At 55.6% G+C, this 12,133-nt stretch overlaps 1 protein-coding gene across 1 annotated transcript in view; it reads right to left on the bottom strand.

Annotated features, from left to right (window-relative positions):
• Positions 1-1,788: 1,788 nt before the first annotated feature.
• PKP3 (plakophilin 3) overlaps positions 1,789-12,133 on the bottom strand; it is a 39,731-nt gene continuing 29,386 nt past the window's right edge. The window contains exons 7-14 of the mRNA XM_019547241.1: positions 10,615-10,789; positions 9,945-10,062; positions 9,265-9,432; positions 8,212-8,397; positions 7,016-7,169; positions 5,996-6,188; positions 5,247-5,334; positions 1,789-3,644 (exon numbers count right to left, since the gene is read on the bottom strand). Of these exons, the coding sequence (XP_019402786.1) occupies positions 3,609-3,644; positions 5,247-5,334; positions 5,996-6,188; positions 7,016-7,169; positions 8,212-8,397; positions 9,265-9,432; positions 9,945-10,062; positions 10,615-10,789 (1,118 nt within the window). The 3' untranslated portion in view covers positions 1,789-3,608. The remainder of the gene's footprint in view (positions 3,645-5,246; positions 5,335-5,995; positions 6,189-7,015; positions 7,170-8,211; positions 8,398-9,264; positions 9,433-9,944; positions 10,063-10,614; positions 10,790-12,133) is intronic.

Here is a 12,133-nt window from a genome sequence, read left to right as displayed (position 1 = left end):
CCATCGGAGGTGACCCTACCCCACCTACTCTAACTTGTCACTGCCTGGACTGTTCTCCCCCTGTCTCCAAGAAAAGTATGTGGGAGGGCAGGCCAAGATGGACACAGAGCAGTAACTTGACAGCTAGTCCTCCCTTCACTCACGAACACCCTAGAAAGCACTTAGAAACATGGGAGGAAGAGCTGGGCAGTGTTCAAGGCCTTCAGTTAGGTAACAGAGAGGCCTGGCTCGGAGATTTCAGATAGCTAGGGGCAGATAGCCAGGAAGACAAACACACTGAGAGACAGCAGCCTCCCTTGGGTGCCCCACCTGTCATGAGGCTGTAGGCATGGGAGCTGGGCTCTGCTATCTGCCCCACTGCTGTGAAAGCAGATGCCCCTTCCTCAGGGGGCAGTGGCTTGCAAGAACTGGGACTGAGACTCAGCCCCAGGCAGCAGATTTTCTCCTTAGCCACAGTTTATTCCTGCCAAAGCTGCATCTCCAGCAAAGCAACTCCTGACTTCCCCTGGTCTGCTCTGCCAGCAGCCCCACCACATGCCCTTTGCCTAGTTTTTTATTGCTCTCCATATGTCAACACCACTGAGGCAGCACCATCCCTTGCTCATACCCTGGTCTCTTGGTCTCTGGCCTGTCTTCAAAGCCCCACACAAACAAATCAACACAATAGCCAGCGAATCCCAGCCTGGGTCCCTCCAGCGGGTGCAAGATCCAGGTTGGAGGAGACCTGTTGCGGCACGTAGACTCCTCCCTGTCAGGGGTGGGGAGGGATGGAGTTGGTGCGGTGCTGGCTCCTGATCTGATCACAGTACTTCGCTCAGGTGCATTTTAAAAGGGAGCTCCCCGGCTCCAAGGGTCACACAGGCAGAAGCAGCATCTGCTCCTCTGTGGGGCAGGAAGGGTCAGGGGGGTATAAGCAGCTCCTGAGACATCCTCCCTGCCCCCTTTGATGCACACACAAGGCAGCCCATGCCCAACGCATGGCACCGAAGAGTGTCTCCTTGTGCAGCTGGAGGCGGGCTGGCCAGCCTGCCGCATCTGATGCAAGGAAGCCAACTGCTTAAGAAGACCTCTGCCCCCATGGATGGGTGACAACCACAGGGCTCAAGGCAGCTTGTGGTGACACCGGCTCCAGGAAACCACCTTCCCCCACACAAGCCCATGGACAGGATGAGGCCCAGGACTGCTGAGAGGAAGACCAGAGACAGCAGCTTTATCAGCCTTGCCTGTCCCTGTGAGACAGCTGAGCCAGATGCTTCCCCTATGCAACACAGAAAGAAACAGGTCCCAGAGACACCTGGACAGCCTGCCTGTGGTGGGACTGGGCTGCAAGCAGCGCCCTGCCTGGGAGCCAATGCAGGGTGAAGGCAGCACTCACAGCAATTCACAAGCCATTGCTGTGTCCCTTGTGGCACAGTCCCAACTCTAAGGGGCTGGCTCTCAGGGACTGGTTGTCCCCTGTGGCAGCTGCCTGGCTGGTTTTGGGGTGAGAAAGGAGGCAAGTGGGACCTGTCAAGAGGCAGTGGGGTGCTTCCCCCCAGGATGGCACAGAGCAGGCTCCCGGCTTTTTCCTATGGGGCATGGGGGTCAGGGAAGGCCGTGCTGTGCATGCAGCAAACACGCCGCTCTCTCTACAGCTGCCCCAGCCGGCCTGCTGGCTCCATGCCTCCCCACAGCACTGACATCTCAGGTGAGGAGGCGCTGAACCAGCCCCTCCCCACAGCCTGAAACAGCCCCAGGACCCCAAGGGCTCCTGAGAGTGACAGCAATAAACCAAACACAGTGCACAGGCTCCGTCAGTTGCTTAATTGTAATCACCATCCCTTACATGCTGCTCCCATCCCAAAGTGCATCAAACCATTCTGCTACTGCAAGGCCTGGGTGCCCACCCACCAAACTGCAGCCATCTCAAGGGTGCACAGACAGCACAGTATGGCAGCAGCACTCCCACTGTCAGAAGGGGAAACAACACAGGTGCTGGGCAGGTTGTGGAACGTGGCCAAAGACACCCCGGTACCACAGAAAGCCACAGGGTCTTGAGTGACCAAGAGAGCACCACTCCTTTCCCTATGCCACTGTCCAATTTCCTGCTAGTTTCAAGGTGGTTTATTGCAGGCATCTCACTCTGAATGCCCAATTACCTGTGATGCACCGTAACTCCCAGGGAGCCTGGCACAGGCCCACAGCGACCTCTTTCCTCAAGCAATTGTATTACATACAGGTTATTCTAAAGCAAAACAAACCCCACCGGGTACCCCATAGCACCACACCTCACAATCTACCTCCCCCGCCCTTAAATACCCTCTGACATGTGTTACTATGGTACATCTGGCGACGGGAAAGGTGAGCATAACACACACACACACTGCATCAGGCCTGGACAGGGCACAGAGGATGCCTTCTGGAGGATCTGCTTAACGGGATGCTCGGCAGCACCCGGGGAACTCCTCTGAGGAGAGTCAGGACCTGAAAGAGCTTTGGAGGTGGGAGAGAAATGTGCCCTCTTACCAAATGTTGGTGGAGGGACCAGGATCCGCCTGCTGTCAGGGCATACCAGGCTTGCACGAAGCTAGCAGAAAATGCACCTACTTGAGCCAAGACAGAGTCCTGCAAATCCCCAAACAAACAACCAACATGCAATTGGGAAAGTATTAGAGAAAACCAGAGTGAGGCCAGCCCTGGGGAGGCTGGTGGGAGGGAGATATCCTCTGACAGGTTCCTTGCAAGCCAGCTGATGCTTTTGCAGGGCTATAAAAGCCAGGGAGACAGCATCTTAGGGGAGGGTCTGGTTGTATTGAGGGGTTGTTTGGGTGTCTTACAGTAATGGCTGATTCAGGAAATGCCAGGGTAGCCCAGCTGAATAGCGGTTACTTCTAGCTCTACTGTTGTGTGTGTGAATAGTGTCTTGCCTCCCTGTGACCTTCAGACTTACAAGCCCACCACACGTCTGCACAACCCACTTCCCTACACTCACTGTTCTCTGAGCATGACGTAACAGACATACCTGCCGCGAGTATACAAGCATTGCCCCGATGCCACTAAGAAACTCCTGCTGCTAAGCTCCCTCTCTATAGCTGCCCTTTGCCTCTAAACCCCACACAACTCCACAAACATCTTGGATCTTCCTTAATTTAAAGAGGACATGTTTCTGGAGAAGTGTGGGGGGGGGAGGAAAAGTATTAATTTCAGAGAGTCACTTTGTGAGGAGAAATCCAGAAGCATAGGAACATTGTGCATCAGTCCCTTCGTGTCCCCACCGGCACTGGTAGACCTCCAGTAGCACTGCAACCATGAGTCCCGGGAGCTTTTCAGAGTCTTCCATGCTCACCAGAGTCCTCTGAACTCTCAAGGCAACACAAGGAGGAAGCGAGGCTGCCCCAGAGGGCCCCAGCAGGAAAGGGGCTTTCAGTGCGTTCGCATAAGAAACAGTAATGGCTGCAAAGATAAGGCAGGTGAGCCAAGCTGCTGCTGGTGTGGGACTATGAAGAGAGGGGGAGCCGCACCAAGGAGGCTTCCTGGGGTAAAGCCAATGAGCACTGCTACATAGGCAGCTTCCTTAGGAGCATTAGGGCTGGTCAGTCTCATCTCTGCCTCTCCTGGGACGCTTGTCCTCACAGGCTGAGGAAATCCTCCTTCCGGTAGCCCTTCTGCAAGGCACAGAGAGAATTGTCATAAAGAGCGGTGGGGCAAGGTGCATGGGCTGGCCTACCCTTCTCAAAGTGACTGAAACCCACCCTCTGCAAACCTCCCCCCCTTCCCAGTATCTCATGGATCTGCTGTGGTAGACGGGTCTTAAAAACCAAAAGTGGGTTCATGGGGTTCATCTAGTGCCAGGTGGGACACACCAAGTAAAGGTGGACTCCATGAGGGGTACCTGGCCACAGCTGACAGGCCATTATACAGTTCCTTGATTTATGAGCTAAGTTACACGGGGCACAGGAGAGGAAATGGAGCAGAGCAGGAGGAGGCAGCTGCTAGTGAGGATGTGGCCTGGGGGCGCGAAAGAGCAGGAGATGGTGGGAGATGAATGAGTACTCTCAGGGGGCATCACTCTCATGAACAAGCTGCTGCTGAATCTCCCAGTTCACACCAGGACCTGGGGTGGTGACCTAGCGCCCCCTTACAATGCTCTGGGGTCATCTCCTTCTCAGGCTGTGACTGGGGAAGAAGTTGTCCCATCCCACGGGTAACTCTTGGGAGAGCTGTGGGGAGGACAGAGTACTGCAGACCCATCAGCCATTTGCTTATGCACCTCAGTGCTTTAGAGGAAGCAGTGCTTAGTCCCCAGTCCTTCCTAACCAGATGAGGGTTAAACAGCTTGTGTTGGTGCTGTGTATGTCATCACTCCACCTCCCTGCAGACGGGCCCTCCCTGCCCAGAGCTTCCCCCATGAGGAAGGAAACCTAATGCAACAGCAACCACTGAGCCCAGCCTCCTCTGGCGGCGAGGAGGACAGGCACATACTGATGCACTGGGGATGTCTTTTCATGCCCCCTGGCCCAGGATGGGACTGCTTTTAAGGGACATGGGCTGAGCTCCACCTGTGACCTCCTGGCTCATGCCACGGAAATCCCCATCAGGAGAGAGCTGCAGGAAGGCTTCCCTAGGGCCCTGGAGATTAGGGGAAGGTGCTGGGCAGGGAGCTTGCCTCCCCTAGCCAGGAGAAGGAAACAAAATGCTGACACTGCGCTGTCACATCTGACACATTCCTGTGAAAAGTTTAGGTTTTGGCAAAGCTGCGTTTCCCCAAGTAAAGCTGCTCCAAAAATTTCCAGACAACTCTTTTAGTTACCGTGCAGCTGTTAACATGTCAGGGCAGCACATCTCTCATCCTGCGCTAGTCAGCTTCTGAGCTGTGGCGTGGTGGTGTCTTACCATGGTTTCAGGGGCAAGACTGTAGGCAGAGTCACACTGAAGACTGTCTCCATGTGTCTGGCTCTAAAGGGTACCTGGCCATTTGGGCTGGGGAGGCAGAGGCAGCTGGAGGTGGTGCTCGTTCCATCGCTCCCTGGTATTCTGTAGGCTACAGAAACTGCTGGGCCATACCTACTTTAACCAGATGGGCAGACCATTGTCTTTGATTTTTTGAGTCAACCTGTCCTACTTTCAAGAAGAGTCCTACCATGTGAAGCCCCCCACTTTGCAGGAGAGAGAGCTCAGCCTGCCCCCTGAACCAAACTACCCAGCTCTAGAGCTAAGCACAGCTCCCACTGCCCACACCAGCTCACAGAGAAGAGGGAGGAGTGTACCATTTTGTAGTCCCGGTGAAGCCTGGTGTACTGCCACATGTTGGCCAGCAGACTGGAGGCAGCTCGGGAGGATTTCTCGCTGTCTGAGCTACGGCAAATAAAGACAGGACACAGCAACCTTCAGACACCTGGTGAGGTGAGGTGAGCTCAGAGCAACGTGGTGACTAACTGGGGTGCACCCAGAGCAACTCAGGGAGGGAAGAAGTCCCTCGAACTAGGGGGGAGGATCTGGCACTGGAGGGCAGAACAGGAGGGACAGGCCTTCGAGCCCACTGGGACTAATAATCACTGCTTCAGGCAGGGATCAGGGATGAGCAGCCTTCACCAGGAGCCCTGCACTGGGTGGGGTTGCAGGAGTTACTGGCACAGGCTTGGGGGAAAAGCAAGCTGGGTGGCTTTTAGCCACCTGCAGGAGGGCAGCAGCAGGACTGGACAGGCCTGGGATGACTGCCCCTGGCTGGGATGCCCATGCACCACAACAAGGCAACTTTTGGAGCATGTCCAAGGGAACTATGGCCAGTCTCATGCTGAGGTGACACAGTCATATGATAAGGAGGGTGGCAGGCTGGCTGGGGACTAACAGATGCTGGCCTTCTCATATCTCACCAGACCCTGGCAGCCAGGTGAAGTGGTGCCGGGAGAAGTCTCTCCTTGACCCATGCTGAGCTTCTGAGCCTGAGGAGCTGGGGGTGAGGCCTGATGCTGGCAGGGGATGGGCATGGGGGGTTAGAAGTCCTGCCAGTTCCCACCTGTCTCTCTTCTTCTTGAGGTAGAAGAGCTTCCTCAGGCCGTCAAAGTAGACAATGTCACGGGCAGCAAGGGGGCTTTCCACCATCAGGTTGTTCAGCACTGCAATGATGTTCACGACGACATCGCTTGGGGGCTCCTTGTCACCAGCACTCCCAGGGAGCTTCTCGATGAGGTGGCTCACCACCTTGGTTGCTGCCAAGGCAAAGGGGCCACATCAGAAGCTATGGCTGCAGCAAAGCCCCTGCAGTGGTGTGCCCCATGGCCTCAGGGGCAGGCGGCAACTCAGAGAGGAGACCACTGGCCCTGAAAGCATATTCCAGGCTGTGGGAGGGTATGCCTGGAGAGCACAGGAAGGGGGCTTGGGCTGGGCTCACTGAATAGTCTGAGCCTTTTCAGTTATGAAATTCCCAGGTGGCGCTAAGTTGAGAGAAGGGGGTAGTACAGAGCAAGAACAGAGAACTCTTCCTCCATCCAGCTTTCTCTCCACCCATGGGGTCTCTACAGGGACTGTCACTGACCAGGTTTGGGGTGTGCTAAGAAGCTGGGGCAGAGAATAAAGCCAAGAAAAATATCTTGGGAAAAGTAATGGGGCAGTGTGTCCTGGGGATGAGAGCAGGACAGCAGGGATCGGGTGGGAGTTTGCAAGTCCCTGGTTAATCACTGGTCCCCCCCATCACTGTGCATCTGGATCCATGATAAATGCTCCAGTTATCATGAACCACAGAAAGAAGAGCAAGTGCCACCATGTTGGGACTGAGCCTCTCTACCAAGAAGGTGTCAGGATGTGCCCAGGAGGGAGACATGAGTGCTGGGGCTGGTGTGACTGTGTTAAGGAGGAAGAGCTCAAGGCATCTGGCTCATCTTGGGGGCAGTCAATGCAGGGCACTGCCTGCACAGCCCCAACACCCACATTCCCAGGCAGAAGAGCCTTGAAGATCTCCCTGGAGGCCTGGCTTTGGCCATCAGCCTCTGACAGTGGGGCTGGAGCCATGTATGCCCCATGGGCACCCAGGACTCACACAGCTCATCCTTGTTGCGGGCGTGACGGGACAGGTTTCGGATCAGTCCTGTCAGGGAGCGCAGCTGGTGATGGTCGGCCGTGCGGACCCGGTCCAGCACGGGGTTCAGGATTCGCTCCTGCTCTAGTGCCAGCCGGCTCAACACTCCTGCCCACTGGGAATGGGGAATGGGGGAAAAGAGATTCAGACATGTAGTAGTACCCCCTGAGCTGCTCAATACCAGCCCCATCCCAAGCACATGTATCCCCCACCCCTCCAAGTCCCAGCCCCAGTCTCAACCCACTCAACCACCTGCCTTCACTCCCATCCTCACCCACAGCTCACAAACCCCACACTCATATCCTCATCCACTACCTATGAATCATTCCCATCCAGCCAGCCTCAGCACACCCACCTTCCTGCCCCCTGATTCCAGCTTATGCACTTCCCCATTTCTCCCAGGCTTACCCATCCTTCCGCCCTCTACACCATTTCTATTAACATTTCTCTGGTCCCTGCCCATGCCACTGGGCAAGGTCCAGTCTGTTGTGCTGTCACCTCCTCCACTCCCTGCCCCTCAACACCCACATTTTGCCCCTCCCTGAAAGTGGCTGCTATAGGACCACTACACAGCTGGAAGGAAGGCCTAAGGCACACTTGTCAGGCCTGAACAGGGGGTACCACTCTCTGGAGAGTAGGTAAAATGCCTCCTTATCCCTCTGGGCCCTTGGAGCAGCAATTCCTGCTGTAATCTGTCTTCCTCTTCCCTTTTGCCACTCCCTTGTCCCCAGGAGTTTTTCCAGGTAGTGGGAGGCAGGTCCCAATGCAGGCCTGAACAAGACTTGCTGCATTGGCAAAGGGGAGTGCCCACCCTGGCAAGCTGTGAGCCAAACAGCAGCCTCAAGGCAGGGTGGTGTTACAATGCTGTAGCAGGTGAAGGAGAGGGGGAAGGCCTTGAGAAACAACCAGCTCACATGGAGCTCTATTCAACTGCACGTGAGAAGCCCCCCCGCCCTGCCTGCCAAGGGGCCTCTACCACAAATGCAACCTCCAGGGGTGACTTAAGTACTGGACTTTCTATAGTGAAAGACTCGGGGAGGTCACTGTGCTAGGGGGGGTGGGGGTGGCTGTTCCCAGACTGTGGTTAGCAGGACAGGACTCTTCCACTTCCCTGCCTGGCTGGGTTGGGTGGGGCTGTGCCCTGCTCCTGGCCTTACCCTCCGGTCCCCGGCTGTGATGTTTTGCAGTGCCCCCGAGGCAGCCTCCGTTGTGTGCTTGTTCAGCTCGCACCTCTGGAGCAGGCGGTTGTAGACGCCCACGATCTGGGGGTTCCAGAGCCACTCCATCCCTTTGGGGTCCTTGGACACCTCCGTAAAGGTTACAATATCTGTGTTCAGGTAGTGCTGCAAGGCCAAGGAGAGAAGAGAGGCCATCAAATAAACATGACCATACACAGGCCCTGCAGACATATTCCCAGCGAGATGTTCCTATCACCTTCATCCATAAGCCCTACATCCCCATATCATCCCCTCTTCTCCATGCCTCTCCCTCGTAGCTTTCTGCCCACTCCTTTCTTCAGTTCTTTGTGACCCAACACCATTTCTGCTCCCCTTCATTTACACTGATGTGAATGCTTACAGGGAGCTAATGTCAAACCACGTATGTGAGCACACATGCTGTGAATTGGGCCTCGGCTCTATCACCCTGGCAGTTGAGTGCTAATTCAGGGTCAAATCCCTGTGTTGGGGGGTATGGAGTTTTCACTATGCAGGAGCATGTTGCCCTCCCACCCTGGGGCCTTTTATGAAGGTGGAAAGGGATTGTTTTAAAATGTCCATGAATGAGTATTCATGTGGGGTACACCAGCACACTGAGATAGGTACCATGTGACTCATCTGACCTGGCCAATTTTAGCCACACAGCTGCCTGTGTTTAGCCTTCTTGGGATTCAAACAAGTCATGCTCTGGCATAGGAATCTACTTGCAGACATTATGTTTTCACATGCAAGGCCTGAACTGCTGCCTACTGTAGTCCTGGAGAGACTCACACTGACTATGACGTGCTTTGAGGTTAGGCCTTGGTTGTGTCAGGACCCAGTTTGTCACTCTCGGTCACCACCTGGCTGGATACTCTATGTCCATCCAGCCCCATCTCACCCTGTCTTGCTACTGCTGGTCCACTCAATGAGTGGCCATGCCACAAAATGGCAGCCAATGACTCTGCTGGCCTGCCTCCTCCCACTCCACCCTTGTGCTCCTCCTGCACTGACCTCTCGTGCCTTCTTGCTCTGGGGGTTGAAGCATCCCACCAGCTCGCCTGTCCCAGTGGTGCTGTCATTTCTCCGGTGGCCCTCCAGGCGCTGCAGCGCAGAAGGAGGCATCTCGTCATAGAGGCGGTAGGAGAGGTTCCGTAGCATGCAGACCGCATTCTCCACGCTCTGGGAGATGGGGAAGGGAAGAGGGTGTCAGCTCATGCTGTTTGCGCCAGTCAGAGCACCTTTCAGAAGCCCGCTTACTGGATGGGTCACCACTGTTCTGTGGTGGGGCTGGCTTGACCCACCACTGGCCTGGCAGCACTGTGTCATGGGGGTACACCTGATGATATCACTCCAATGCTGCAGCGCTGGCTAAGCTACTGGGGATCAGCCTGGACAAGGATCTCCCATGTAAGCAGGGGTGATGAGGCCTTTTGGACAGAGTCTACTAAGGTTCAGGTGTGTATGTAAGGGATGGAGTAAGGCAGCTGGTACTGTAGTAAATCAGAGCCAGGAGGAACCATTAGCAACACTGAGCTTCCCTCCTGCTCCTGATCCCTCAGCCCCTCAGCAGAGCCACATCCCAGCCTCAACATTCATATGTAGCACCCAAAATACAGGGAGTAGGGGGGAGTGGAAACTGCTGCTTAGCATGGACCAATGCACACAGTCTCCCCATGGGGCACAGGGCTCACCTTGTCCTCTGACTTCCCCACCTCCAGGGAGCTATTGATGTAGTGAATCATGGAGTCCACCAGCCTGTGGCACTCGCGCATCTTCTGCCGGGTCTGCTGGCTGGCAGAGCTCAGGTTCCTGCATAGGGAGCACAAGGCAGATTGTGGTGAGAAAGAGTCCTGTCCCTACCAGCCTGTTCTTTCCAGGCCCTGCCAGAAGCCACCTCCTCTGCCGCCTCATACCCACCATCCAAGTTGGGGGATATCCCATCTCTAAATGTAATGGCCAACACTGAGTGCTGCAGCAAGAGACACAAAACCCCTGTGATGTGACCTCTCAGGGGAATGCTACCCTGGGCCACTGACCCTGACTGCTGGCCAGGTTAACAGGAGGGCTGACAGGGATACAACAACCTAACCAGGGTGTGGTAGGCCTTGTTCATGGCACTGGCACCAGCAGCAGAACCTAAATCTTGGGGGAGACATGGTCTTCATTGCTGTTAAGTTGTCCCAGCAGTCCCTTTCCTGTACCCATTGTACAGGTGCCAGGGCCCAGAGGCATGCTCCTTATTCCCACATTCCCATGCAGAAGAGCCATGAAGGTCTCCCTGGAGAACTGGCTTTGGCCATCAGCCTCTGTGACAGCTGGACTGGAGCCATGGGTGTGCCATGGGCATCAGGCAGCCAGTACCTGAGGAATCCGGTGGAGTTGTAGAAGATCTCAGCCTCTGAGGCATTCTGCTGGATGGCGGTGGGGGACCCCAAGCCCGAGAGTGGGACCAGGATCAGGCTGGTGAGCTGCTCCAGGGTGTCCCGGGCCAGGCGGTCCTTGAGGTTGTCACTGGAGGAGAGGTTCCACAGGATCCCTGCAAGGGCCAGGGCAGAAGCAAGCAGCACTAAGCCCCCTGGAGCATTCAGCACAGAGCGAAAACCCTCCCTTCCCACTCCTGGCCTTCAGTGGGCCTCCAGCTCGATGAGCCTGCCAGACATGGAAACAGGGCCTGGTGAAGTGTCCAGCCACTCGGCAGACACCACACCAGGAAAGCCCCAGCTCTGGCTCTGCTCTCTGTTGGACAGCAGCCTCCCAAGGTGTGGCCCAGTTACCTGGGGCTGCAGAGGTCTCAGTCAAAAACCACACACACAGTTGGCCTGGGGGCTTTGGGGTGGGGGACACACAGCTGCTGCCCTGCAGCAGTGAGGAGCCCAGGGAGCCACCCTGCTCTGTTGGCACCTACTGATACATACAGCAGCAGGAGGTAATAGGAGAAGGCGGATGTTGTTTGAATCTGGGCTGAGCAGGGGCCTGTTTTAGCAGCTCCCATGCCCCACAGGTCCACAGGATTGCTAAGATATTTTGCTGCAGAGAACAAGCTGTCTGGGGGGGTCTCCTTCAAATCCGGAAGAACTCTTTGGAGAATGGGGGCCCCGTGGGCTCAGCCACCCGCCGCCTGCTTCATTCCCGATACTCCCCCAGGGGCCCTACTCCAGAAACTGGGCTCTCCCTGCTCCCTCCTCCTTCCCACAGCCCTCAGGAGAAAGTAGAGCATCCCAAGACATCCCATGGTAGGAGTGCCTAGTGGATAGGGGACTGAACTGGAACTTAGGAGAGCTGGACTTGGTTGTTACAGACTACCTGCATGGCCTTCACCAAGTCTCTTCATTGCCTTGGGCCTCAGGTCCACCCCTGTAATTTGGAAGCAATAATCCCCAGAACAATCAGGAGACCCTCATGGTTGTGAGGTGCTTGGGTTCTCCAAGATCAATAGACTCCCTGAAGCTCTGATTTTCCCTTGGGGTGGGGGGAGGGGGTAAATGCCAGCATCCATGTCCCGAAGAAGCAGTGGGATAGGAAACAGCTCTGATCTTCCCCTGCCAGGACAGTGGGGTGGGGAGCCAGGGGCAATGGCACCAGGCCAGGGGATGATTTGTCTACCATGCAAGGCAAAGCCAGTCCCAGACCAAACTCTTTGGGGATTATTCTCTCCATTTACAGACTGAATGTAGCTAAAGCCACTCTCATGGACTCCTTTATGCATGTAATAGGCATTGAGCTCCTCACATCATAGCTCCTGGGCCTGACTTTCCCATTAGCCTTGGTATTAGACAAGACAATCGGAGCCTGGCGGGCAAGATTAGACGGGCCCTTTAATACAAGCAAATGTAATCTCTGCTGCTTGCCTCTCTCTGCGCAGCACTGCCTGTGACACACA

The sequence above is a fragment of the Crocodylus porosus genome, unplaced genomic scaffold (assembly GCF_001723895.1).
Source record: "Crocodylus porosus isolate Cpor-Errol unplaced genomic scaffold, CroPor_comp1, whole genome shotgun sequence".
NCBI lineage: Eukaryota > Metazoa > Chordata > Crocodylia > Crocodylidae > Crocodylus > Crocodylus porosus.
The sequence above is the reverse complement of the archived record's forward strand: the minus strand, read 5'-3'. Positions and strand labels throughout refer to the sequence as shown.